The 26,090-nt window shown below is 43.8% G+C and overlaps 1 protein-coding gene across 1 annotated transcript in view; it reads left to right on the top strand.

Annotated features, from left to right (window-relative positions):
- Positions 1–10,101: 10,101 nt before the first annotated feature.
- The window catches only part of AMER3 (APC membrane recruitment protein 3), a 41,738-nt gene continuing 25,749 nt past the window's right edge, over positions 10,102–26,090 (top strand). The window contains exons 1-2 of the mRNA XM_036389110.2: positions 10,102–10,181; positions 17,151–20,200. Of these exons, the coding sequence (XP_036245003.1) occupies positions 17,172–20,183 (3,012 nt within the window). The 5' untranslated portion in view covers positions 10,102–10,181; positions 17,151–17,171 and the 3' untranslated portion in view covers positions 20,184–20,200. The remainder of the gene's footprint in view (positions 10,182–17,150; positions 20,201–26,090) is intronic.

The raw sequence follows: 26,090 nt of genomic DNA, 5'->3' as shown, positions 1-26,090 counted from the left end.
AGTAATTTAATGCTAGGCAGCATCAGCAAAATGCAAGGAAGGTGTAATTTGGACAAACAGCAGGATCTTGGAGGAGCAAATACAAGGAAGTATTCTCTGGCACACTCCAAGGAAGATGCCTCCAAAACCAGCCTCCTGTGGGCCTGTCATAGGTGAATCTGAATCAGAAAAGATCTCTCACAAAATTCCTTGATCAACACTGAGGTTGTTTATTGCAGTTCTTTAAATGTTAATAATGCTAGTTTACATCCTCTGAAAGTCTAATTCTGTGTTTTTCCTCTCTAGGAAACCCTGCCAGATGTAAATATTTTAAGCAGAACAGGTGCAAGAAGCCAACTGAGCAGGATGGAATATCACTGCTCTCTCTTTTGTTCATGGACACATACGTGAGGGTCTCACAGCCTAAAGTCTCAGGTCTCAGTTGTTATATGGGGATGAAAAGCACATTTAACAGTCACTTTTATGTCTCCCACATAGGAGAAGGCAGGATTTTAAGCATATATATATATTCAGGGTACAGGCTGACAGTAAAAAAAAACTCATGGTATTTTAATGTAGGAAGGCTGCCCAGTTTCAGGACTTTAGATGACTTGAGCTTGCTCTGTGCAGATTGTGGAAAAGATGGTTTGTTGTCAACACTCAGTGAAATTCAGAGCCAAGAATTTATTTCCGTGTGCTCATGGACACACTTCCAATGTTGGATGTGCAGGGCCATCTAGTGGGAAGCCTCTGTGTGCAACAGCAGCCCAGGCACAGGCAACGTTTCACACCAGCCTGAACAAAGACATCTTTGGCTGTTACATCTCAGAAATGCATTTTATGAGTTTTTCTCTCCAGGTGGAATGCTTTCCTGCTGAGCCACTGGAGCATCCCCAGGAGAGCCTGTGGAACAAGGAATTGAGCCTGTCTCACTGCAGGATCCTGTGCTGCAAAAGTGTGAATTCCCTAAAATTAATTTCTTTTGACGGATGACTTCGGGAAGCTTTGCTCAAAAAAAGGAAACAACAACAAGACCCCCCCTCCCAACCCCTCAGTTTCAGTTTTTGTTCTCATTAGTACAAGTGCAGAAAGGCTCAGTGACACTCTCAGGCAGCACAGTGATGCAGAAGAAAGGCATTAGTTTATCTGTAGCACTCCATCTCTGGTGTTGGATTGAATTAATCACACAGAGGTGCTGGCTGGGACTCAGTAATTTTTCACAGAAATATTGAATGTTCTGAGTCAGATTCTCTGGTCAAATGACTGTGATAACCCAGGAAATACTGGTGTCCCTTTGCATTAATTCCCCCATCTGGTGCAGTGAGGAGGGTGAGAAGTGGGGGTCTACAGCACCTGCACGGTTACCTAAAAATCCCACAGTGAATCTGGAAAACAATTAGATTTTCCAAAAGCATGGGAAAATAGCTCCTAATTAGATTTTTGCCATTTTCTCATGTTTTATTTACTACTACATTATAGCTTATAAAAGCATTGCTGCTTAACAAACAGGTTTTCCCCCTCTCTGATTTGCATATGAAGTAATAATTCAAGCACTGTAACAAAGCCTTCTTTTCTGGGACCTTGTTAATCAACTGCTTTTGCTAAGATGTTTACCTGCCAGCAGTGCAGCTTTTCTGATTTTCAATTAAATTGAAGTTTCTTTTCCAGCCTTTTTCCCCCCATAGAGCACATTACACAGCCTGTCTCTACTTAGTTTAATAAAACCTTTAAATAAAGGCTGTATTTTCTGAGGCCTCTCTCACTATGTCAAGTTAGGCTAAACCTGGCTAATAGATGTAGAAGTATTCAAAGGGAGAGGCAAGTAGGCAGGTACAAAGAACAAGATTTCATAAATCTTTCTGATCTGGAAGTTAAGCTAAGAAGAAGCCATAATACTAAGATAAATATTCCTTTAAAAACTCTTTATTGCTGTGCAACCAATTATTTCATTCCATGACAGCTGACATTGACTATTTACTTCTTCTTTACTTCAGCTTGGACACTGAAGGGATGTGACAGGCCAGCACCTCAACAATCAGAACTACATCAGACATTTCACCTGGAAACAGCAGCACACATCAGGTAGATCAGGCAAAAAATTCACAACTTCTAATACCTGAAAAAAGACCTTTATGGGATGAGGAAAACAATACTATTGTCAGAGAATCTAGAAGCCCTGCTCAGAGTGTCCTGGGAGCATGAAGCCAGGCACACAGACTCACCTGATGGGAAAGCAGGTGATTCCTGCCCTGCTGGCTCCCACTCCTCCCTCACTGCCACAGGCTGCAGCACTTGTGGGAAGATCACAGCAGCTCAGAGCTGGCCTCCTCCCTGACTCACGCTTCTCTGCATAGTGCCTGGCTTCTTCCACTACTCAGGCATTGCAGCACCTTGTTATTTTAGCAATTTCTAATTACTGGGGCAATGCTTCCCAATCTGGAGCAGACTGACCTGGGTCTGATCCATGCTGGCATCAGGGAAAGCACCTGTAAAAGAGCCAGAGGCAGGGAAAGCTGCCTCCTGCAGCTGGCACTCCTCTGGTTTGCAGGGTGTCCACCACAGATCCCCTCCCCACCAAGTGAGGGGATACAGCAACATTTCTTGTACAGAATTTCAAACCAAAGCAACAAATGAGGAAATCAAGGTCTGTCAGCCTCATACCATTTCTGTGACAGCACAGGTACCTACGTTGAACCCAGACTTCATTCTTCACTGGGCAACTCATTTAATGAGCTGAGGAAGAAGTTAACTCATTTTGTGGCTGGCTTCTGTCCACTTTGGGATACCACTCTGTCAGCTCTGAAAGAACCAGGCTCTTTGAGACACTGCCAAGCTCCAAATGACTTCACAGCTGTAACTGTGCAGCCAGCAGCACTCCCCACTTCACTCTCACACACCTCCCACTCAAACTCTGCAAACTCATCAGTCACCTGCTGCCTTTTCTTTTTACACAGCAAAATCCCAACATATAAAGGGCTTTGAAGCACCTTAAAGTGTCTGATTTTCAAGAAAAGTTGCACTTCCTGTTAGGCGTTTCAAACCAGAAACAGGAGTATTAAGAATAAACGATTTTTTTCAAAGGTGCAGGTTCTGTAAGTGCATTTTAGGGCAAGAAAATTGCCCTCTCCAAGAGCATGTTGTATGGGCCTTTGAGCAATCTGGTCTAGTGAAAGATGTCCTGACCATGGCAGGGAGGCTGAATGAGATGATCTTTAAGGTACTTTCCAACCCAAACCATTCTATGATTCTATAACGTCTGTATTAAAGCTCAAGAATAATTTCTGAATCTCTTTTCCCAAATCAAAGTGTCCTTATTTACAGGCTTCCCACCCTCCTCAACACACAGCAACAAAGAACAGAGCATCCACCCCACTGACACAGCCCCACTTGCATGGCCCCAGCAGGCTTGGCTCCTGGCTGTCTGTCCTTCCAGCCTCTGTTCCCATCTCCCAGCCCTGCACTGGCACTCGACTGCTGCCTCAAAAATGGCTTCTGAAACATGTAACAGATTAAAATGCTTGAGGCCTGCCTAGGCCTATCAGCTGCCTCAGAAACATTAATAACCCCTCTGTGAAAAATCAAACCCCTGTGAGAGATTGTTTTGTTGCAGACTGAGGGCAGCAGCCAGAACCATGGAAGGATAAACCCAAAGAATAGTACTAAGCAAATCATCCCTCTCTAAATAGCCTGCCAGCTACAAGACACATAAAATATCATATTTTAAAACCTGCTGGTAATTAGTGTAACTGCAAACCAAGTGATGACCTTGGCATTGTCAATAGTCATAATCCATTAATGGAGCATTTAGTCAGATGCTGAGTCCTTTCAGTTTTACTGCTTTCTTTACTGTTACTGCAAGAATGTATTAATGGTCATATTTCACTAGCATAAGAGCCTTGCTTGAAATGCCATGCTCTACCACAGACAGTGTTTGATGATTTTGAGGAGCACAGTCAGAGGTTTCACCTTCCAGCTGTGGTGGCAGCTCAGGCAGCAGAGGCAGAAAGATTCTGCAGTTGGCCACTACCACCCAGGATGTGGAAGGCAGGAGAACAAGAGCAACCAACACTGCCAACACTATCTCTAGGTCTGCTAGCAAACTGCATTTAAAACTGTGTGCTTTATTCTTTTCTAAGATTTACAACTTGCCACTTCAAAATGAAATCTGGCCATGACATTGCCACTAACAACATAAATCAAGCACACAGATTTATTTCCAAAATGTGAGTTCCACTGAGTAAATCAAGCAGAAGCATTGCTAACAACATTGTTACCAACTGCACTGCTGGCAATTTCAAAGGCTTCATCTCTCATCCATCTTCCAAATGTTCTTTGTTTGCCTGCATTTAAATAGTGCCTGGCAGAGCAGTGGGATTTTACAGACAGCATAGGGTCACTTCTCACAGTTCACAAACTGGCTGTGGTGCTCCTTTTCCTCAAGGACCAACCACCTGCACTAAGCTGAGATGTTTCTTCCCTCAGAACACGCTTGTGATTTGGTTCTTGGCCTCCATACCAGCCACGAGGACTCCTTTACAAGACCCTGTCACAGGTGTATCTTCTGCAGTGGGAGCAAGGCAGCTTCTGTGCAACACATGATGATTTATTTCACTGGGATATGAAATCAAAGCAGTGAAAGGCAGCAGCAGCCTGTCCTGCTCACAGCTCAGTGTGCCAATGTCCCTGCATTTGGACCTGAGCCTGCTGTGCTATTGCATTCACCCTCACTAACTTTGTCTGACTGCTCACTTCTCTCTTATTTAAGCAGTTTTGCTTTTAGGCCTCCTTTGATCCCAACTTTATAGTTTGAAAGGCTGTCCCATGAGAGCCACTGGGAGAGTTGCTGCCTCACTGATGGACTGTATCTGCTATTTGAAGCTGTGTATCTATGGCTACTTACACTTATATCTCTCTTTTTTCAGCTTCCTGACTGAGTCTTTAACAAAGTCTTCAGAGTATTTGATGTATTCAGGCAGAGAGCAATATAAAATTAAGCAGGGAAACCAAGTCTCACAAAACAGTAATAAAATATTTCCTATAACCTTCCCTCAAGGCATCACAACAGCATCTTCCTCAGCAGAGCTGAGAAAATTTTGCTTGTAGGTTGCACTGGGATGGTTGTGGAATAGCACATTTCACCCTTCTCATGCTTTATGCTGAATACTTATTTTGCCTTTCAGACAGCAGTACCTGTTAATGCAGTTCAATAAACTGGAGGTATTCTTGCCTCATCTGGACAGATGTCTATGACACACAGGCATAGCTGGAAGGGAAAAGCTCCTGAAAACGTGCCCTGTATTTAACATTTCTGTAGTCAGGTTCCTGAGGTTTCTTGTCTCTCCCAGGTGTTGTCCCTGGTCTCTAGGGCCTTGGAGTTTTTCATGATTTGGTGAAACAATTCTTTTGACATAGTTCTTCATAGCATATAATGCAGATAATTTTTCCACATTGATTTTATAGACAAATAGACAATATTTATTACTCAAGAGCTTTTTGTTTAAAGCAGAAAGTTTAAGGGAAGCCATGACTCGAACACAAGCAGCTGGAGAAATGTCTTCAATACTTTCTTTTTTTCCTCAAAAGCCCTTTAAGTCCTTTGGGGTAACCAGCAGTTTACAATCAGTCAGCCACAGTCCCCAGGATACCAATAATGAGACTGTGATCAGTCCCATTCTGGAGGCACTGGGCACTCCTTCCTGCCTCTGATGGCATCATTACTGGTGCTGGGAGGCAGCACAGCCAAGATTTTTAATGCCATAATTTGCTCTTGTGACCCTCATCATCCCCTTGGCTGCAAATATGGAAATGTCAGTGCCTGACAGGGAAGACAAGCAGGAGATGTTGAGGCTGAGTTTTCCCTTGCAGAAATCTGTGGATAAGAATCTTTTCATTTCCTTTGCTAAGTACTGATGTCATTAACAGCAATTCATGATTCTAAAATTTGCAGCATACACCAGCTCACCAAGCAACTGAGAAGAGAGTGGCAATTAAGTTAATGAAAGCCCTGGGAAGCAGTCAGATAAATAGCAAGGATTGCTCCCTTCAACCTAGGGCAGGCTCCTGCTAGCAATCTGGACAGAAAAAGCTCCATATCCCATTACCAATTCTCTTCAACATGCAAACCCAAGAAATACTGATAAGAATCCATGAATAATTAAGTTTAACCTGATGTTAGCAGATTGGGGATGTTAGACTCTTCATTAGTTCACTGGCAGGAAATAGTCTGGATCAAATTCAGTCTGTAAGCAATTCCTTGGAAACAAATGGAGCTTGTTCAGCAAACACTTTAGTTCTGAGTCTCAGGGTTAAAGAATCTGCTACTTTCCTCTGTGGCAGAAAATTAAAAAAAATTTATAGATTGCTTTTTGTGAGTTGTTTATGCTAATAGTTGTCTGTAATCACTGGATGCAAACATTTCCAACCCACCATGAGGAGACTCAGGCTTCCATGTTCTGGGAGGCTGGGCCTGGTTCATCTAAAAACTCCCTCCCTGTGTTTCCATACTGCCCCTCATGAGGATTTTCCTCCTCCTTTCCCCAAGGATCCCTGGCACCCCACTCTTTCCTCAGCAGGGACTGTGCATTCCTCAGTCCCTCTTCCCACTCGCCATGCCAAGGGCTGTGTGCATCTCTGCTGACAGATGGCAGCTGTGCCACGGGCCCCTCATTTACAGCTTTTTTTGATTTCCCTTCCCTTTTATGCCCACTGATGCCCTGAACAATTCTGGACAGACTGAATGAATCAGAATTAATCAGAGAGGACCATTAGGTTCTCCAATTGCCAACATTCTGAGCCAAGCTGATCAACAGCTCTGGTGAAATAGCCTGAAATGCAGTGATAGCAGAAAAGGATAGTTGAAGGAACTGCAAGTTGAGGACTATTTAGGAAGTAAAAAATGCTCTACTGCAATGCATTAGGGCTACCATGGATCAGCTGCTATTCAGCATCCTGTGCATTCACCAGTGTGCAGTGACAGCATGATTTAGGTCCGTGCAGGTGATGCCCATGGACAGCTGTGGCCATGGATGGCTGATGGATTTAAGCTACTTCCCATGAGGAAGGGAAATAAAAGCCTCTAAAGCTGGAAATTTCTGTCCAAAGTAAACATCCTAAAACCTGGAGATCTCTCATCACAGAAGATGCTTTACATGCATCTCCAAGAACAGTTTTGGGTATCTCATCCAGGTCTAGAGTGATCCCCTCTCACTTCTCCAGCTCAGGGACAGCAGCTGCCATTTGTTAGAAATGGGGACACTACATGAGAGCTTTCCCAGGTCCTGAGGAGCAGCAACAGGCTGTTCTGGAGACTGCATGTGTGGAAATTACCTGAACAGTGTTGGAGCTAAGAGCTCCTCCCTGCCCGGGCTATTTTCTCCAAATCTTTGTTTTATTGTGCTTGGTTTGAACATAAAGTAGGCTTTAAATGTAATTTTAAGTGTTTTTGGTTGCCTACATCCTTCTTCACATGGCATATTTGGGTATATCTTTTCTGATGCCTTTACCTTTAATGCCTACACTTCAGAGTTCAGAAACCCAGCTCAGAAATTGTATGTATGAATAACTTTCAAATAAGAAACCTAAGCTTCTAGTTTTGCTCAGACAATACCAACACCAGCCTGGGATCAGCACCAGAATCACAGAATCATTAAGGCTGGAAAAGACCTGTAAGATCATCCAGACCAAGTGATAACCCAGCATCACCATGATGCTCATGGCTAAACTGTATCCCCAAGTGCCACATCTGCATGCTTTCTGAACTCTCCAGGGATGGGGACTCCAGCAGTGCCCTGGGCAGCCTGCTCCTGTGCTTGACTGCCCTTTTGGTGAAGAAGTTTTTCCTAATATCTAGTCTGAACCCTTCCCTGGCACAGCTTGAGGCCATTTCCCCCTGTCCTGTCCCATCCCTTTTATCTGGGAGCAGGGCCCAGCCCCCACCTGGCTGCAGCCTCCTCTTGGGGAGTTGTAGAGAGTGAGAAGATCCCCCTGAGCCCCCTTTTCTCCAGGCTAAACACCCCCAGCTCCTTCAGCTGCTCCTCACAGGACTTGTGCTCCAGGCCCTTCCCCAGCTCCATTCCCCTCTCTGGACACCACCTCCCTCTCACCATTTTTATTGAGGTGGGGGGCCCAAAATCAGTACTTGAGGTGTGGCCCCACCAGTGCCCAGCACAGGGGGAGGGTCACTGCCCTGCTCCTGCTGGCCACACTATTGCTGATAAAGCCAGGATTCCATTGGCCTTCTTGGCCACCTGGGCACAGGTGACTGCTGGGACCTCTCATCAATTCTCATGTCTCTGTCAGCACTTCTAACAAGCCTTGGTAGCAAAGATGGGCTTCTTGGAGCAAAGATGGGCTTCAGCATTTTATAGGCCTCCTCTTTCCAAAACAGAGGGGAGGCTCTCAAAAGCAGCATCACTGCAGAGCAATGACGTACCACCTGAAAATTTGGTGGCTTCATATACCCCTCATGAAGAAAGGCTTCCTCCTATATTAAAAACAAATATCTCATGCAGAATAAAACCCATCAAATCTATTTCTAATTAATGTATTTATTCTCACAATAGTTCTTAACCTACTTGCCAGAACTGCTAGGACTCACCCACAGCCTGTTCTTTCCTCCCTCCAGTCTCTTGGTGAAGTCACACTAAGGCTTTCTACATGTTGCAGGTTGGATTTAACCCAGGGTTTTTCCCCCAGGGTGTAATTTTCCAGTCTCTACCATCAGGAACACCTGAGTAGCTTGCTGCCTGACATTCAGAGCAGGAACACTGTTTTGCAGGCTTTGAAGTTAACAGGCTGATTTTCCAGCTTTAGAAGCTTAGACAGCACAAAAGTTCAAGCTCCTTTCCTCCCGTCTCCAAGATTCAGCAAAAGCACACAATGAAAAGGAAGATGAGAACAGGTGAAGGCTTTTGTTCCCTTTCTGCTGTGATGTGGGGACAGTAGAGATTGGCTCTCTGACTGCTGCACCTGCTCCAGTTGCGAGGGAATGCTCATATTCAGTCCATGCAGAGCTGGAGATTTCCTGAATGCCTCCAGGGACTGGACTTGTCTGTCTCAGCCATCCAAGAGCTGCCTGTTTGCTGCCTTAGAGCAGCAGTGAAGTAGCCCCTGCCTCAGAGGCAGCTCCCCTGCAGACACACCAGTCCTCAACAGCTGCTGGGTAATCCTGAGTGCAGCTCTGAACTCACAGCAGAGCTGCTGAAGTGGATGAAGCCACTGCTTCATGGCATCCACTCTGGCTTGTAGGAGGCTCCTCTCCTGCCCCCAGCAGAGGTGTTTCTGCGAGCAGGAGGCTGGAGAGGCTGAGGTAAAGGACTTAGACAGGAATCAATGGAACAATCAAGCTGTGATCAGATTGGGAGCCCTTCAAGTGGAGAGGGCTGGGGGAAGGATGCCAGCTTTACACTTCTGTGAAATTAGAGCCCTGGTGTTTGTGATGGTAATAAACTCGTGTATATAACAAAGAATGATGTTGTACCATCAAATGTTGCCTTTGCTGCACACTGAAGCAGAAGTTAGACTGAAAGGAGAATTTGGTAAATGATTTTTGTTGAAGGCATTATGAGGTTAATACCAGGCACTCCAGCCTTGGGCAGCTGAAATAGTCACTCTTTCCCCTTATACCACTTTGCTTCCACACAAAATCCCTTCTAACTTCAGCTTTTACTCAAACTCTACAAAAGGTGGCACATTCCAATAGCCTGCATACACTGCCAGTGAAGCATCACATGAACCAAAACATATTCAGATCACTTTTCCTGAATCCTGGTCTGAAACAAAACAACACATGAGACATGAAATTAATTTGGATGTATTCCTCCCTATTCAATAAGCAGTCATATAAAGAGGAACCAAAATGCTAGCTCAGAAACTCCCAGGCTTATCTCATTGCTTTTATTCCTAAAGCAAAGGAGGCATTTCCATGGCACCAAGCAGATGGCTGAAATAAGCATCTTTCCTATATCAAGCTCCATGTGGAAGCTTAGAATCTATGTGAGGTATGAAAAAGCTACAAGCTGGAGGAATGAGGGGGTGGGGATGGAGGAAGAAGGAGGAGGAAAAGACAGGGGGTGGAGAGTAACACTGGAGAGCAGCAGTGGTCCAGCCCCTCAGAATCTGAAAAGCATCACAGGAGCTCTGGATAAAGAGCAGCTTCAGGAGCAAGGCTAGGAGACAGGATTTCTGCTCACTGATAAAACATGGTGAGTAGCATTTTTGTGATCTGCCTCGTTTGCTCTGGTGCAATGGCATTTCTTTTGCTCTGACACAGTGACTCTGAGTGAGTATTATTTTGGGATGACTGCTTGTTTTTGAAGCATTGCTTTTTACTTCTTTTTCCATACATCTGGCAAGTCTGTGCCTGTATTTATAAAAATGCACATTGTATCTCCTTTTAAAACAATAAATTACTGAGGACAGCCAAAGCAAAGTGTTAACACTTTGCTGTCTGCTACCAACAGGCTGCTGGTCAGGGCAAGAAAAGAAAAGCTGTTTCCTTCTCAGGTATGCAGTGGAAATTTCTGCTCTGCTGCCTTCTCTTAGCAGTACAGTGATGACTGGAAAGCTCCCTGCGCAGGACTTAGAGCTGGCTGCCCTTTTGCATGATGTAATTGGAACATTTTGAGCCAGTTACGTTTCTTTCAGCCTCAGGTATAGAAGAAAACTGAGAGAGGGGTGCAGAGATTTTGTCAGAGAAGGAGCATCCTTTTGTCATGGGCTCAGCCTCCTTCTGCCCTGCCCACACCCCATGTGTGGTTGGGGGATGCTGTGGGTGCCCAGATGGGGCTGGGGGATGCTGTGGGTGCCCAGATGGGGCTGGGGGATGCTGTGGGTGCCCAGATGGGGCTGGGGGATGCTGTGGGTGCCCAGATGGGGCTGGGGGATGCTGTGGGTGTCCCAGATGGGGCTGGGGGATGCTGTGGGTGCCCAGATGGGGCTGGGGAAAGCACTGGGTGCCTCACCTGGGGCTGAAGGATGCTGAGGGATGCTGTGGGTGCTGCTCTGCCCCCAGGGATCACTCCTGTCAGCACGCAGCAGGACAGTGTGCTGGGAGTAGAAACGTGGTTAATTTTACTATGAAAAATCCTGAGCTCCACAAAACAGTTGTCAGGGCTTAAAGGAAGGTTCAGACTTCCCTATAGCACATTGCTAATAAGATTAAGCATTTAACTGCACATCTTTCTAGTATTCTGCTGGGGAGTGTAAGATTTTACTTTGTGTGCTCAGTGGAATGAGGGTTGAATTAAAAACACACTAATGTGGTTTTTGCTGGTTCTTCATGAGAAAGCCAGTGCCTGACCTAAATGTATATGCAAATATTTAGGCATCCTGGGTTACCCAAGAGAGACAAATGATTAAGGGGAATGATAAGATCCAGCCACTAAGGGTGATGAGAGGAGTACTCCTAAGGAGAGGCATGATCTCAATGCAGGTTTGTGTGTCACACAGGCGCCTTTAAAAAGAAACATTCTGCTGTTCCCTGAATCACGACTGTCCCTGATTACATCCTCCGTCCTTTCCACCCTGTTCTTTTCTGCTTTCTAATGGAGATGAGATGGTAGCAGGGTAATCAGTTTAAGGGAGAAGATGAGCTCTGCTTTAAAATCCTCTTTGCTTTTCACCAGAAGAACTGTTATGTTTATTTGCTCAGTAGAAACAGTGTTACAATAACTGCAGTGAGAATATCACTACCCTCTGGCAAGGAAGCCGTATTCTGCTTTGCAATTAAAAATCAAATTAACAGAATGAAATATATGTTCATGATTATTAGTAAGTATTCCCATTATTAACTTTCATCTTCTCACATAGAGAGTTAGTATTTTTGCCTGTAAATAAACAGTCTTATTCCAAAAATCTCCCCCCACCACACGCTTTACAGGGAACACCAGCTGTTCCTTATGCACTGCTAATTGATTAGATACTAAAGATTAAAATGAGTGTTGTTCACTGACTTTAAAAGTAGCTGTGGCTTTCACCACCTCATGCTTGCTTGTTTTTTGCATTTTAGGACTTCCAACTGGTGGCCAGTAAAAATCCTCCTGAGGCTAAGAATCAGGAGAGCCTCTCAGAGTGCTCTGTTCTTCTGTGTTCTTTCCCATTACACGATTTATCAAGAAATATTTGTTAAAATTTTCATCTTAAAATGCATGGATTTGAATCTTAATGCATGTCCATATACCCAAACCAGAGAGATGCTTTCAGGAAATTAAATTATACTATGATTTCTGATGGAAAAGCAGGGTAACATTTTCAAAGGTGCCTGTGATACTCAGCATCTTAAGTCTGATTGATATGAAGCCACTTGTGGAAAAGGGATTTTGGACTCACTCCAAACTTGTATCCAAAACCACAAAAGCAGTACAAAGAGAGGTTTTCCCTTATTTTTGCATTAAAAATCTTGAAAGACTATTCAGTGTTTATCAACTTTTCTCTTTTAATAAAAGGCAAATGCTCGGAGGGAGGTGAAATTCAGGTGCCAAGTGACATGCAGAACTCTGCTTAGCAAGAGACAGCAAGGCACCATCTCCACATCTGCCAATTGTGAGGCATTGCTAGTGTGTGCTTCACTGACAGTGATATAAATGTAAAGAAAGAACACTCCTATCTCCCCTTCAAAACCAGTATATTCTGAATTTTACCTATTTCTATCTCCAAGAGAGAGGATTATATATAAATTACACATCAAACAAGCAAGCAAGAGCGGTCCAAGCTGGATCACTGATGAGATTTTGAAATAAATGAACCTCAATTACATTTTTTCCTACTTGAGCAAAATTATATTTGAGCCAAACTTGCCAAAGATGGAGATTTTAAATTTCCTCCTTGTAATGGTGTTATTTCTATCCATGCCACCTCCCTGAAACAGTTACTTCTACTTTCCCAGTAGGATGGTATTCCTAGAATTACATGCAAGAGGACTGATGTTTTACCTTTTCTTTGAAGATAGCATAAACAAACCTTTCTACTGAGTTATAAGCTAGAAAGATGCAACAACTTTGACCCAGCCAAAAACCCAGAGCAAGGTTCTCTCATGTTCCATCACAGAGGGAAACTTGAGGATGGCTGGCAGAGAGTGCTGGGGCCATGGGCAGAGGCAAATGTGACCTTTCTCTTTGGCTGACATGGCAGAGGCAACACCTGCAGAGTTTGAATCCTGCCTCCACCCATTTTCCCAATGAATGTCTGGCTCCATTGCGCCCCTCTTTGGCCTTTGTGTGTTGGCCTGGGCTTAGGGGGGATTTAGGCCATCTGAATATGGCTCTTATTAACCAGAACAGTTACCTAACTCGGTTTTGCTCAGGTCCTCATAACCCAGATCCAGAAGCAATTGCTTTGATTGTCCTAAAATCAAATCTCCTCAGCCCACAGGAAAGTGTTCATGTTTCCATTCTAAAACTTTAATTTACTTTTAGATGAATCACAGAATCTGCAGTAAAACCTCCTGGTTTTAGGAAAAGGCTGTGACACACCCTGCCCAGGTGGTATATGTTTGAGCATGAAGTAATTCTGCATTTTATGAGCAATATTATCCAAATGTAAAGGAAAACCTTACTCCCATTATAGAATCAGCCTCAAATCTGGGTCTAATTGCCTGCTTAGACACCTGTGAATCCTAAAAGTGAGCAGCTGCTCTGATCAAGCCAGATAAAAAGTAGTTTACTGTGGATGGGAAACCTCAATGTTGCTGCTGCACCCAATCTTGTTGTAAAAGACAACTAAACTGTAGCCCAGTGTAAAATTTGAGGATCCCTCTGTTTAAACACATTCCATAAGTAATTTTGCAGATAGTAAAAAACCATTTTGTTATTAATGAAGAAAGGATTGAAACTCTCAGTACACTGACTGCTAGTTTCCACAAGTTTCTGTTCTTTACAGTGACTTTTAGTTGAAAATTGTATTTCCTTTGCAAAGATGGAAATCAGACCCTCATGTATCTTTTATCCCTGAGGAAGAAGTGACATTCTGCAAGTCCAAGAGAAGAGTAATTGAAAAGGAGCAGAGACAGGCACTGGTGTAGCTGAGTGCATGGGTCAAGAAATCCCAGAAAAATGTACTATGTTTTGAATGCCTGTAATGATTTTTTATAGAATTTTGATTTAGCTTTATGTAACCACTGGAGGGTAACTTTCCCTTACAGCACTTTAATCTCTTTCTAACTTCACTGGTACAGCTTCTGGGGTTAGAGATAGAACTTGTGTCCCTGCAGAGACCCAAAAAATCCCGTATCATGGTATAATCCATTGCAATGAAAAGGGCTAAAAGTATTAATAGATATAGAATGAGCAAATCATCACATAAATGTTTCTGGTCTGTTTTTGGAAAGAAGTTCATTGATAGTTTACATCACATGAGTATGAAGAGGAACTCAGAGTATGGGAAGTAACAAAACAGCATCTAAGATGAATGTTTTAAAAAATCTGCAGACTCTGGTAGCCTGTCCTGAGGAGCCCTCCAAGAGTTGACTGAGCAGGTCCTCCCTTTCTTTTGTTCATTTTAAAGAACATTTTTAATGGGGAAGTTTTACAAAGATATGACAGTCTTAGAATAAGAGGGATGACCCAATGAACTAGATACTAAGTCTGGCATGAATCCTGGGGGAGTGTTAGAAATAGAATATATGGGAATAAATAGTAACATTAAATAATTAGAACACAAATTTGTTGATTATATATATACATAGTAGATTAAAAAAAACAACAAATCCAACAAACCAAACCACAAAATCCCCACAAAACCAAAACAAAACCTAACACTTTTTTCCTCATCAGAAAAACTGAAAAGGTAGCATCAGCTGCCATCAGTGTATCTCACATTATTATACTAGAGATATTCTCAGTAAATGTGTTACTTGGGCCATTTTGGCTTTCAAGATAAAACTGTTCATCTAATCTATTAAAAAAAAAAAAAGACATGAGAACAAGCCTTGAAGTTTCGAGACTCAGTTATCAAACTGGTCATCTATTGTGTTTCTTATCAATGAGATACAATTCAGATCAAACATTACTTTATTCCAAAAATTATCCAATGTCATCCTAAATTCTTAGCTTTAATATGTTTCATACTTGACAGTAAATAAATCCATCCCTAAAAGCCTTTTTAATGCATCTGCACAAAAGTTCCCAGCTATCAATATCCTGCAAAATGACCTTTGCTTAATGCTCAGAATAGGCAGAAACAGCTGCAGGACTACAAAGAGTCCCCCATCCCATTGTTGTAAGGCGGGCACTTGCCAATGTCACAGACCTCTGAGGAGCTTCTGGCAGCAGCAGGGACACAGGGACACTGTACCTATTTCTGCACTTGCAAAGGACTGAGGTGTCAGACACTCTGTTTCTGGGATATTAATAACTGGTCTTGCATCAGCTTTTTCTTATTGTTTTCACAACCCTGCTGGAGTTCTGCATGCTGCATTGCTTGTCGATCACACCTTGCTTTTCAGAAGAGGAGTGTAATCGTGTCCCAGTGACCTATTTCTGAATATGCAAAACAAGTTTCCTGCAGCATCAGTGAACTCCAGATACCTGACAGGGTTGTAAAATGTTTACTGGCTTTCATTAAGACTGTTCTGTAACACTCACATGGAGTGCCAAGTGCAGATGAATGTGCCAACATCTCAATCACACTGATAGATGCCCATCTATCACTACCCACCATGTTTCCACTGCATGTCAAATATTCACACTTTGCCCTTATGTTCTCTGCCTTCTGTCACTGACCTACATTTATTTGTAAACATTGCTAATCACCTGTTAGTTTGCAGCTTCTAGAAGAAAGGGGCTGTCACTGATCTGCCTGCTGAAGTGCTCCCAAATACACAGTCCTGCATCTTGTGAGGTGATGGTCAGAGTGAGGCTGTTCCAGCAAGGCTGGCAACTGGAAAGCTTCTGGAAGCTACAGACAGCTGTTATAGTTCAAAATAGCCTGAAGACTGCTTTAAGTTCTATTTTTGGAGTACAAAGCCTAGGCTGGGTGCTGAATTTAAGATCTCCTGTTCAGTGTCTCCAATTGTTTAATTATGTCTAACCAATTCAAAACAAGATAAATCATTAAATGAGGTTTCATTCGGGAGAGATCCAAGCACGTTCTTTCAAGAACAGGACTTGGAGTTACTGTGCTGTTTCCACCAAGTAAAAATCTGATTGGTCCAACAGCTTTTAGGCAGTGCTTGCCTCATCCCTGACCTACCTTTGTGGAAATCCATTGACTTACTCAATATTCGAGTTGATGCATGACAGGAAGGGATCAGATCTTTCCACGAAAGAACTGCCAGAAAACTGGCAGTGACATGGCTAAAATAATTAATGAATAATTAGATTTATGAAAATATAAAAACAGGTTCAATACTAAATTATATAGGCAGAGCCTGGAACTGGCATTGATACAGATACTAGAGTATTTTTAGAAATAGCTAATCAATGCACAGTGCAGACTGAATATGGCAATGCCTCTGTGTGCTACTCTGGTCTTTGTAAATTGGAGATGACGCTTTTGTCATGACTTACAATGATTTTCAATGTGGTATTTTTGATTTTTGACAATAAAAGTAGCAGTGTAGAAAATTATATATTACGCTCAGAGGGAAGCAAAATCAGTAATTCAGTCTCTGCATGCTTCCAGGGTAGTACCAAGGTTTATGGATTTTCTATTCACAGATAAAGATTATTTTAATATAAAGTGAGCATTGTGTGTCGAAAGTTTGATCCATTTTCTTAGGAGATTTCCCAACTTAAGATTTTTGTCCTCCTCTAAGGTACAGATCCATGAACTGCTGCCTACCAGATACACACATTTGCATGTTGAACTTTCTCAGGCATTGCTTTTCACTGATGCCTTCAGAACAGGACCTTTACCTTGTTAAAAGCCATCCTGAAGTCATAATCCTCAATGCAAATCTGTTTATTTCTATCAGACAAAATGTTCTGTGAGCCTCAACTACCAACCCATAATGTGCAATCTTTTCTCCACGTTGAATCTTCCAGCCAACACACCTTTAGTTTCACTCAGTCTGTTTCTCATGCAGTACCATGACTCAATGATGGAAATGTCTGATGGCAGAGAAACTCAATTTTATGCTGGTTAGAAACCCTTCCTTTGTTCTCCAGTTGCTTTCAAAATTTACAAGTGCTACCCACCAACCTCACAATAGTTGTGTTCTGCTGTTTTCTTTACAGAAACAGATGTGAGGAAGCAGTATGGAGCTCAAGAGAGGAAAAACCTTCATAAAATCCAGTGTGCAACATGAGAAAGTTCCACCAGTGCATGCAGCTCCCACCAACAAAGATGAGATGGGCAAAGACAAAAAGGCAGCTCTGGAGGGGAACCAAAGTGTGGCTGAAGTCCAGCTGGCATGTTTGGCCACACACAAGAACTACAGATTTTCTACCAGAGCAGCAAGGAGTGGAACTGGTGGTCACAACCTGGAAAAATCATCTGGCTCCTCCTACAAGCTTGTAAGGAAGAGTAAAACCCACGACTGCGTTGCTGAGGCAGACAAAGCAGAGAGCTGCAGCCCCAGCAGCAGGGCTTGCGAGGAGGGTTTTGCTGCAAAGGGCAAGGCCCGACTTGTCAATAGCATCAGCTTTTCAGGGATGTCCAGCTCCAGCAGTAAGAAGGAGTGTGTGGTCAGCCCCAGCCAGTCTGCTTGCAGCAGTCAGATGATTGATTACAGGAACTTTGTGCCACAGATGCCTTTTGTACCAGCTGTCGCAAAAACCATTCCCAGGAAGAGGATTTCCCTCAAGAGATCTAAGAAAGGGCTCAGAGATATATTTCATATAAGAAAAAATAAACCAGACAGCCTCTCATTTCTGGTGGAGAAGGACAAGAACCTGTCCTCTCCAGGCTGCAAGAGTGAGTTGTCTGGACGTCTTGCAAAGTATCTTTTCAAAACTGGAGAAGCTTGTGCAGCTGATTGCTTGTCACAGGACTGCTCAGACAGTGAACTGCAGTCTGACTCCTCCTACGACTACTGCAATGCCCTGTGTGAAGATGTTGCCTCCCTGAAGAGCTTTGACTCCCTCACTGGCTGTGGGGAAATCTTTGCTGATGAGAGCTCTGCTCACCTGGAGCTGGAGAACAGCAAAGACCTTCTGCTGAGGCGAAGCAAGCACAAAGACAGTCCTGGCATGGGCTCCTTCCAAGGTGGGGTGGAGCAGCTGGCCTCTCCTGGCCAGAATGAGACAGTGGAATTTGCAAAGTTTTGGGACAACATCAACAAATCAGTAAGGCTGCATCAGAGTGCTCTGTTTGAAAAGAAGTTACTGAAGATACCTGGTTCTGACGCAGAAAAGGACAGAAGTCAGGCTGCTGTACTGGTCACAGACCCCCAGGCGTCACCTGATAAAGAAGGTGACAATTCCAAAGCCAGCTCCACAGAAACAGAAACACCGAAAAGTGAAAACCAGGAATCCACATCCACGAGTGATGAAGGCTACTATGATTCATTCTCTCCCGGACAAGAGGATGAACTGAAGGAAGCTCAGACCCCTGGTGTCCCAGGTAGATTTCCAAGAGACAGCTACAGTGGAGATGCCCTTTATGAGCTCTTCTATGACCCAAACGAAGTCAAAGTAAGCCCTATCCTTGATGATGACTTGTGTGCCTCTGAAAGTGTTTCAGAGCAAGCCATTGAAATCCCTTTGTCCATTTACAGCTTTCATGTTGGAGCTGAGGAGAACATGGCTTCCCAACCAACTCTAGACATCATTAGCCAGGGTTTTTTCCACAGCACATGGAAAGGCAAAGAATGTTTGCTAAAGCTGTGTGATACTGAGCTTTCACTGACCATGGGGATAATAAACTGGCTACGAAAACACTCGGGACTCATCTCCTCCCCTGACTCTCTTCAGAGTCCTCAGTCACAGCCAGAAAAATCTAATGATTCATTGATCCTGCCCAGTCACAGTCCAGAGCAGAAAGGGAGCACAGAAGCTCAGCAGGAGACACCAGGCAAGGGTGAATCTAATACATGTAACCTATGTGTGCCTTTGGGGGAAAGCAAACACGCAACCCAGGCCTCTTCAGCAAACATTGCTGGAAGAGACCACAGCCTGGACTCCTGCCTGAACACATCTGATCTGGATTGCCAAGGAAGAGAAGGGAGTCACCACAAGGACTTATCTACAGTGCCTGGGACTGTGGAAACCACCAGATCACCAAGTTATGCACCACAATCACAGGCTAACAGAGACAATCTGCAGACATCTTCAACTGAGAATGAGAAGGTAGCAATTTCTCTGGGATGTGAGACATCCAGAGATAAAAACCCACTGCCAGAAAAGCTGGACAGCGAGAGTGGCCCCCAGAGCTCTGAAAGTCCTTCATTAGATGATAATCATGAAGTAGAATCATGTTACTCCTACAAGACTGCTGCGACCTCACTCCGAGATCCCCCTGAGAGGGAAGACAGAAATAAACCAATGTTTCACTCCCTCTCTGTTTCCTGTGACAAACCACTGCAGCCTCTAACCCTCAATCACTTCCAGAGCTACGTGAGCCCCACACCAACAGAGAGCAGCACTAACATAGTGCAGCTCTTAGAGCACTGTGTAACACAGGTGGCATCATTAAAAATCAGCTATGAAAACAAGCACCTAGAAGACAAATACATTGGGAATGAAGTGAACAGTATCATTCATAAGATGTCTCAGTACAAAAACAAGTTATTGTTGCACAATGAATGCAACTGCCTTGCTCAAATTCCAGAATATCCCAGTATTCCTAGCACAAACCAATACAACTATGACACAAGTTTCCAATCTAGCAGTCCTTATCACTTAAAGCAAAATGGGGAGCAAATTTGCTCTGAAGATCAGAGAAGTAGAGCAAAAGTCCTAGATGAGGTTACTCAAAGCAAGATCAATTTTGAATATGCCCAGCTGAATAATCAAGCACTCTCCTATTTAAAGGACTTTGGTCTCAGTCCAAGTGACTCTGGCCCTGACACATCTCTTAGTAGACCAACATTTTTACCTCTCTTTAACTCTGTCTGCCCAGACATAGCTGGTACCTTCTCACAGGGCTCACACAGCACGGCTGTCTGTCTGTCTGACCCTCTGCAGCCTGAGGAGGCCAAGCAGTGCAGCCCAGGGCCCTGGAACTGTGCAGAGAGCCCCTGCCATGGCCTGGCTGCAGGGACTGCTCTGTCCCCTCTCCTAGAGGCAGTGGCCCGGGATACAGCAGTGACAGCCAGGAACCACCAGTGACACCCTGCATGGAGAAGGTGAGTGCTTAGGGGAAGGGAAAATTAAATGTGAAACAATTCAATCAGTTCCCTTTTCACAGAGGGACACTTAACAGCAGAGGAGGCTGAGGGATCCAGGGTCTGTCGTTTATGCTGGGGGTCACACGAGAGGGCCAGGGATCTGCAGTGTGAAATCACAGTGCAGACATGGCCTGTCCTGCAGGTGCACAGTGTGCTGTGCTCTCAAGCACAAAGGAAAGGCCACAGTGCTGTGCTGGTGCTCCTAAGTGCACCAAAAGGATGGTCCTCCCTCTTCCAAACATGAAGTGTTTCTTCAGAAGGTGCCGTTTGTCTCTGGTCAAACTGTGCCATGGCAGAGCAAGAGCTGAAGCCAAGGCATTGTCCACATGCAGGGCTTGACAGGCTTCTCAAGAGAGGGATTACAGGCTCTGTGCTGCACCTCAAGCACTTGAAAATCCTTCAGCCACACTCACATAGCCTAGGGAGAGCCAGAATCTGCCCTGTAAGAGGGGTAAGAAGCACCTTTGCTGCAAATCAGAAACAGCTGATGGAGCACATGGCGATTGTGCTGGTTCAGGTTTGTCTGTCACACGAGGCTTTAGGCCAGAGCAGGCACTGTCTGTACAGAGCTCTGACTCTGTGCCAGCTGAGAAATCCTCTGGCCTCCAGCTGCTGAGAGGAATTTGTTGTAGCAGTATGAAACCTGGGTAAATTCTCTGTCATGTGCCCTGCCAAATCTGACAGATTGGCTGGACTCTGCCCAGCCTTGGCCTCTGAGAAGGCCCCTTTGGAGGTGGTGGAACACAAAGAGGAGACAAGGGCCAGGACAGAGAATCAAGGAACAGCTCACAATTGAACAGAAGGATAGAGGGAACACAACATTTCTTTGGCTCTTGCTGCTCACAGCAGTGTGACTGCTCTCTGGTCACCTCTAAAGGCTTCCCAAGCAGCACAAACAAAAAAGGACAGTGTTTCTCTCTGTGTGAGACAAGAGAAACATTTCCTTCCATTTTCTGGGAGTAGATTCAGCCTCCCGCTTTTCTATTTATGCCATTGTGCAAATGACCTTGCCCACTAACAAGTCTCCCATTGCAGACAGGGATGTTTTTCAGGAGTCTGCATGAAGCTAAGGGCCAGAGTCTTCCATACCCTTAACAAACACATTGTATGTTATAATCTGTTCATCAGTAAATTAGGTCTTATAATCTGTTCATCAGTAAATTAGGTCTTTCTCAAATGAATGAAGTGGTCTTGGGTTTTTTTCCATTTTTGTTGTAAACAATGCTGCATTTGTGGTGGTTCTGCTGATTAGCAACTCACCTTCTTGTGTCACCAGAATTTTTAGCAAAACTTGCCATCCAAGGACACACCACAGTCCTTAGAACTACTAATCTCTTTTAGATATTTCTGAAGTTATAAACTGAGTACAGATGAGGCAAGGTTTGTGCTTACAGCTAGTATATGTATGGAACCAGGTCTAGGCACAGCTGCTTGGGGTTAGGAGAACAGATCAATGTATGCATTGGCCTGATATTTTTATTTTGCAATGAATATTAATCCACAGGGTACTGCTAGGAATATAGGCTAGGAATGGAAAGGAATTCTAATTTTGAGGAGTGGAATGATAGAAACAGAGAAGGGAGCTGTGTGACTGTCAGGAGTGGTAACAGACTTTACACTGAGCAAGACATAACACAAGGAGACATTACTGGACCTGGGGCACATTCTCTGCATTGTATCAAGTGGCAGCTGCTGTGTGCCACCACGTGCCAGCACTGATAATACCTGCCATGGCAGGAATGTGACCAGGTCATGCTTTCACCTGAGTCCCAGAGAAAAGGCAATTCAAGCTTTTTTTCCAAGAGGGAACTGCTGATTTTTGATAAAGGTTTCTCAAACAGTAAAATGAATGAAATTTTAGAATATAGGTGGGATTTCTATATTCATAAAGTGACTTTGAGGACTGGGCTCATTTTAAGGAATAATTTAACAGCAAGGCAGCCATTTGTTAAAATTTTTTACAGAAAAATAATTTAGACAATAGTTAAAATGTCATTTAAAAGAACTGGCTGTGGAGACAGATCCAAACACTGGTGCGTGACTGGTTTTCCCACCCGATATTCTCTTGCCTGCCCATATAACAGATGGCCTGCAGGTTTGCCGGAAATGTTCAATCTTTGTGACAATGACTCAGGGGCTTTGCCTCAGCCATGGGGGTGGTAGAGCAGGAGAGGCAGTGTACAAACATGGTGTCACCTCAGAATCCATGGAGACAGACAGCCCCGAGAAACACTCCTAGGCTGGACATGACTGTGCAAACTGCGAGAGCTCAGGCCCAAAGAGTGCTCTAAAATACCACACCGAGGAGCTGGGAGACAAGTGACAGATCCAGAGGTGGCTCCTGCTTTGTCCCTCAGATCAAATGCAGCCCCTGATCCTGCCATGGGTTCCCAGGTTTGACCTGAAGGAGGTGGGAATGAGGTCTTGCCATTTGTCGCAGGGCAGAGGAAAAGCCCTTATCAAACCCATTAAAATATCCAGGTTTTGTCAGCCCATCTCAACATCTCCCAGGACCCACAGTAACAAACAAGCCAAATCTCTCTGCTCCAAAAGGTGTTCAGGGTTCCCCTGGGCCATGCCTGGTCTCTTGGGCTTTGCTACTTGACGAGCACAGACACAGGACTGTGATGAAGAATGGTACAAGAAATGGCAGTCACAGTTCCTATTCCATTTCCCCCTTCCCTGGCCTTTTAGAGAGAAATCTGCAAACACCTTGTATCTGAGCTCACCAGGAACCCCAGGCTTCCTCACGTGGGAATATGGAAGGCTTATGTAGAAAGTGAGAATTACAGATAAAAAATGCAATGAAAAGCATAATTTTCATTCTTCAATATCTAAAGATTAGGACTTAAAAGTGAACACAATCCAACCCCTGAATACAGAGAGGATTCCTAGATCTGTACATTCATGAATCATAGAAAACAAGTTGCAGAAATTTGTGATTTTCAACCACACGTTTTTCATCAGGAAACTTAATTTTCAGAAAGGAAGCACAGTCCTCAAGCAGTGCATTGGGAGGTCTTTTCCTGACTCTTAAAACCCCTGGAACTGACCAAACAGACAACACTGGATGTCATAGCAATTGAACACATGTAGAACAAAACACTCTCTGCAAACAGAAGCATTTCAGACCACTGAGCCATTTCTACCACTTAATGGGGTTTGAGCTGCATCTTCCATTAACTGGTAGATGTGACAGAGCAACAAAACCTCTTGTGCCCCCAACAATATGTGCTCACTTCATTCAAATGCTGAACTGCCACATTATGCACCAGTTGAAGATTTTGGATGTGTTTCAGTGATAGCCCTGAAAGGAGTGCATTGCAATAAGCTTGCCCTCAGGTCAGAAAAAAATACATAACTGTCAATCAAACAGGGATTGCTATAATAGATGGGGCAGATGTGGATAAAAGAAGACAGTATTGTATATGTGATTGCTGTTATCAAGGAACTGAGATTCAGAAGCAGATAAAATAGAGCCTAGGCACTGCAAAGTGACAGAGGAATGTGTATCTGATCCTCATCAGCTGAAGGGCTACTCCTGGTCTAGGCAATTCCTGTAATGCTTTTTATTCCCTCCTGCTTCAGCTTCACTCCCTCTCTCTTAAATAAGGTTGTATTTCTCCCAGGCAGATAATTTCTCTATCTGATAGGCATAGAGAAGGCAGACTGCAATATTTGGATTTGGTAAAAAAGAAAAACAGAATGAAGTCTCATCTGTGAATAGGCACTTTTCTGCTCAAGTAGGGTATTATTTCTCAAAATGGTCAGAGAGATACCTTAACAGGTGAAAAAATAAAGGCAGAACCTCTGTGCACACAGCAGGAAAAGTATGGTAGCTTTTGAAGTCTGTTGTAAGAAATCCTCCTATTTCCATGCTCCCTCCATGGCATAGTAAAGGATGGTGTCTCAAGCTGCACATGATGAAATGTAACAAGGATACAGCACAGAGACAGCCAGCACATCTTCTGCACTGGAAATGCCTCTGGCTCTGAAATACACACCTGTATAAAGTCAGTTACCCAGAGCATGTTGCAGTGGGTATTGAAATCTCATCTGACAGCCCACCAGCCACGCACACACACTCCTGATCACACAGTGCATCACAAGGTACAAACGTTGTGTTTGTCACACGTGGTACCATGGAAGCAAAGAGCAGGGAGACAGAGGTGACAGCTCACAGCCTCTGCTAATACATTTGAATCTTAGTCACCATGTGCCCAGATACTTGGGCTAAATGCTAAATTAAACGATTTTCTCCTTCATTAAATGCTGTTGCTTCTGGACTTGGCTCTGTCTCACTGCACTGTCTTCATGGTACTTTGTCATCAATGCTCATTCTACCCAAAATCAGAATTCTATCAGGGGGAAGAAATGTTCTTGCCAGTGTACTTGCTAGAGGAGGGTTTTTCCACAGTTATCAGCATGGATAATCTCTTAAATGCCAGATGCACTATAATGTGTTTCATTTTAAAACTGAAGAAATTGATTTGCTGCTTTACCCGCTATTGCAGCAGGATGGTTTCCATGGATACAGCCTTAGAGGGACTCTATTTTCCCCCTGTTGACAACAGTACAGAAAGCTAAATTCTCATCTTCACTGCACCAGCATGAATTTGAAGCTAGGGCAATGATTCCCAGATTTAACCCTGAGAGCAGAAGTTGTCTCCCAGTCTCCTTCAACCTTGAATTTGAGATTTCCAAGGGGATAACAATGGAGGGAAACAAAAAAAAAAAAAAAAAAGAATAGCAGCATGGTCTGAGGGCCAGGACATGTGAAACACACAGTGCCTCTGTATGAGAAATGGGGAAAAGTCAAGGCAGAATGCAAACACACTAACTGCTCATTCAGAGGCTTAGTGTCTTGTCTGACATTGAAGTGCAAAAATATAAGTCAGATTTGGGCTACAGAAGTTTGGCTATAGAATTAGGGAATTGGGCCCTTTTTGTTTAAATGAATCAGTTGTTATCATTCTGAAAAAATCTGCTTCACTTCAGGTCAGGAAGGCATAAGAGTGGGAAGAAGGGGAAAGTGAAAGCTTTGTATCCAGAGCAGGCTGCTTCTTTCATACAGGAGAGAATCTGGCCCCCTCTGGAATACAGCCATGGAGAAACACAATGCAAAGGAGATCCTCACCTTGAGAATGGCTGGAAGAGTCCAATGGCTTTATTTATACTCCCAAGCCAGCAAGTAAAAAACAAGTAGGATGAAGAGCCTGGAAACCTCAGCTTTTTGGATCTCAAGTATAAAATATTTCATTCCATTTCCTCCATCAGAGAATGCAGAGGGGCAGAAACAGAGGCTTCCAGAAAACTCTACATTCTACCTCTGCCAATGGGCTGCAGCATGTGTTTGGAAAAGAAGTGTCAGAAACAGGGCAAATGGAGAATTTAGGAACCTGAAATAATCAATCTCCTATCTTCTGGCAACCAGCACTGTCTGAGCTAGACCTTGGCTCCTTCTGGGTGTCTGGGTTTAATGCTCCCTTTTCCAAATGCCCTTAAGCATAGGAACTTCAAAGCCTTCTAATTTCTGTTATGAACCTTTCATAGTTTAATGTCTTTAAGGCACCTCTTACAATCTTGTGTCTTTTGTGCCATACTTATCCGCTTTGCTTTGCAAAATTTAAAAAATATTCCTTTTGAATGTTCTCCTTTTCTGACATCTATTTGTTCCTAAAACAGGCACTGTGCTTTTTGTGGTCTAGCAACACTGGGGACATGACAGACTTTTTGTGATTCAGGGCAGAGGCTATGCCTCAGTACTTATGTCTGGGGTCTCTGTAAATGAAGACACAGTTTAAAGAGATGGAAAGCACAGAATTCCCCAGCATCAATAGACTTTTCT

Source organism: Molothrus ater, chromosome 10 (genome assembly GCF_012460135.2).
Source record: "Molothrus ater isolate BHLD 08-10-18 breed brown headed cowbird chromosome 10, BPBGC_Mater_1.1, whole genome shotgun sequence".
Lineage (NCBI taxonomy): Eukaryota > Metazoa > Chordata > Aves > Passeriformes > Icteridae > Molothrus > Molothrus ater.
This window is presented reverse-complemented; position numbering and strand designations above follow the sequence as displayed.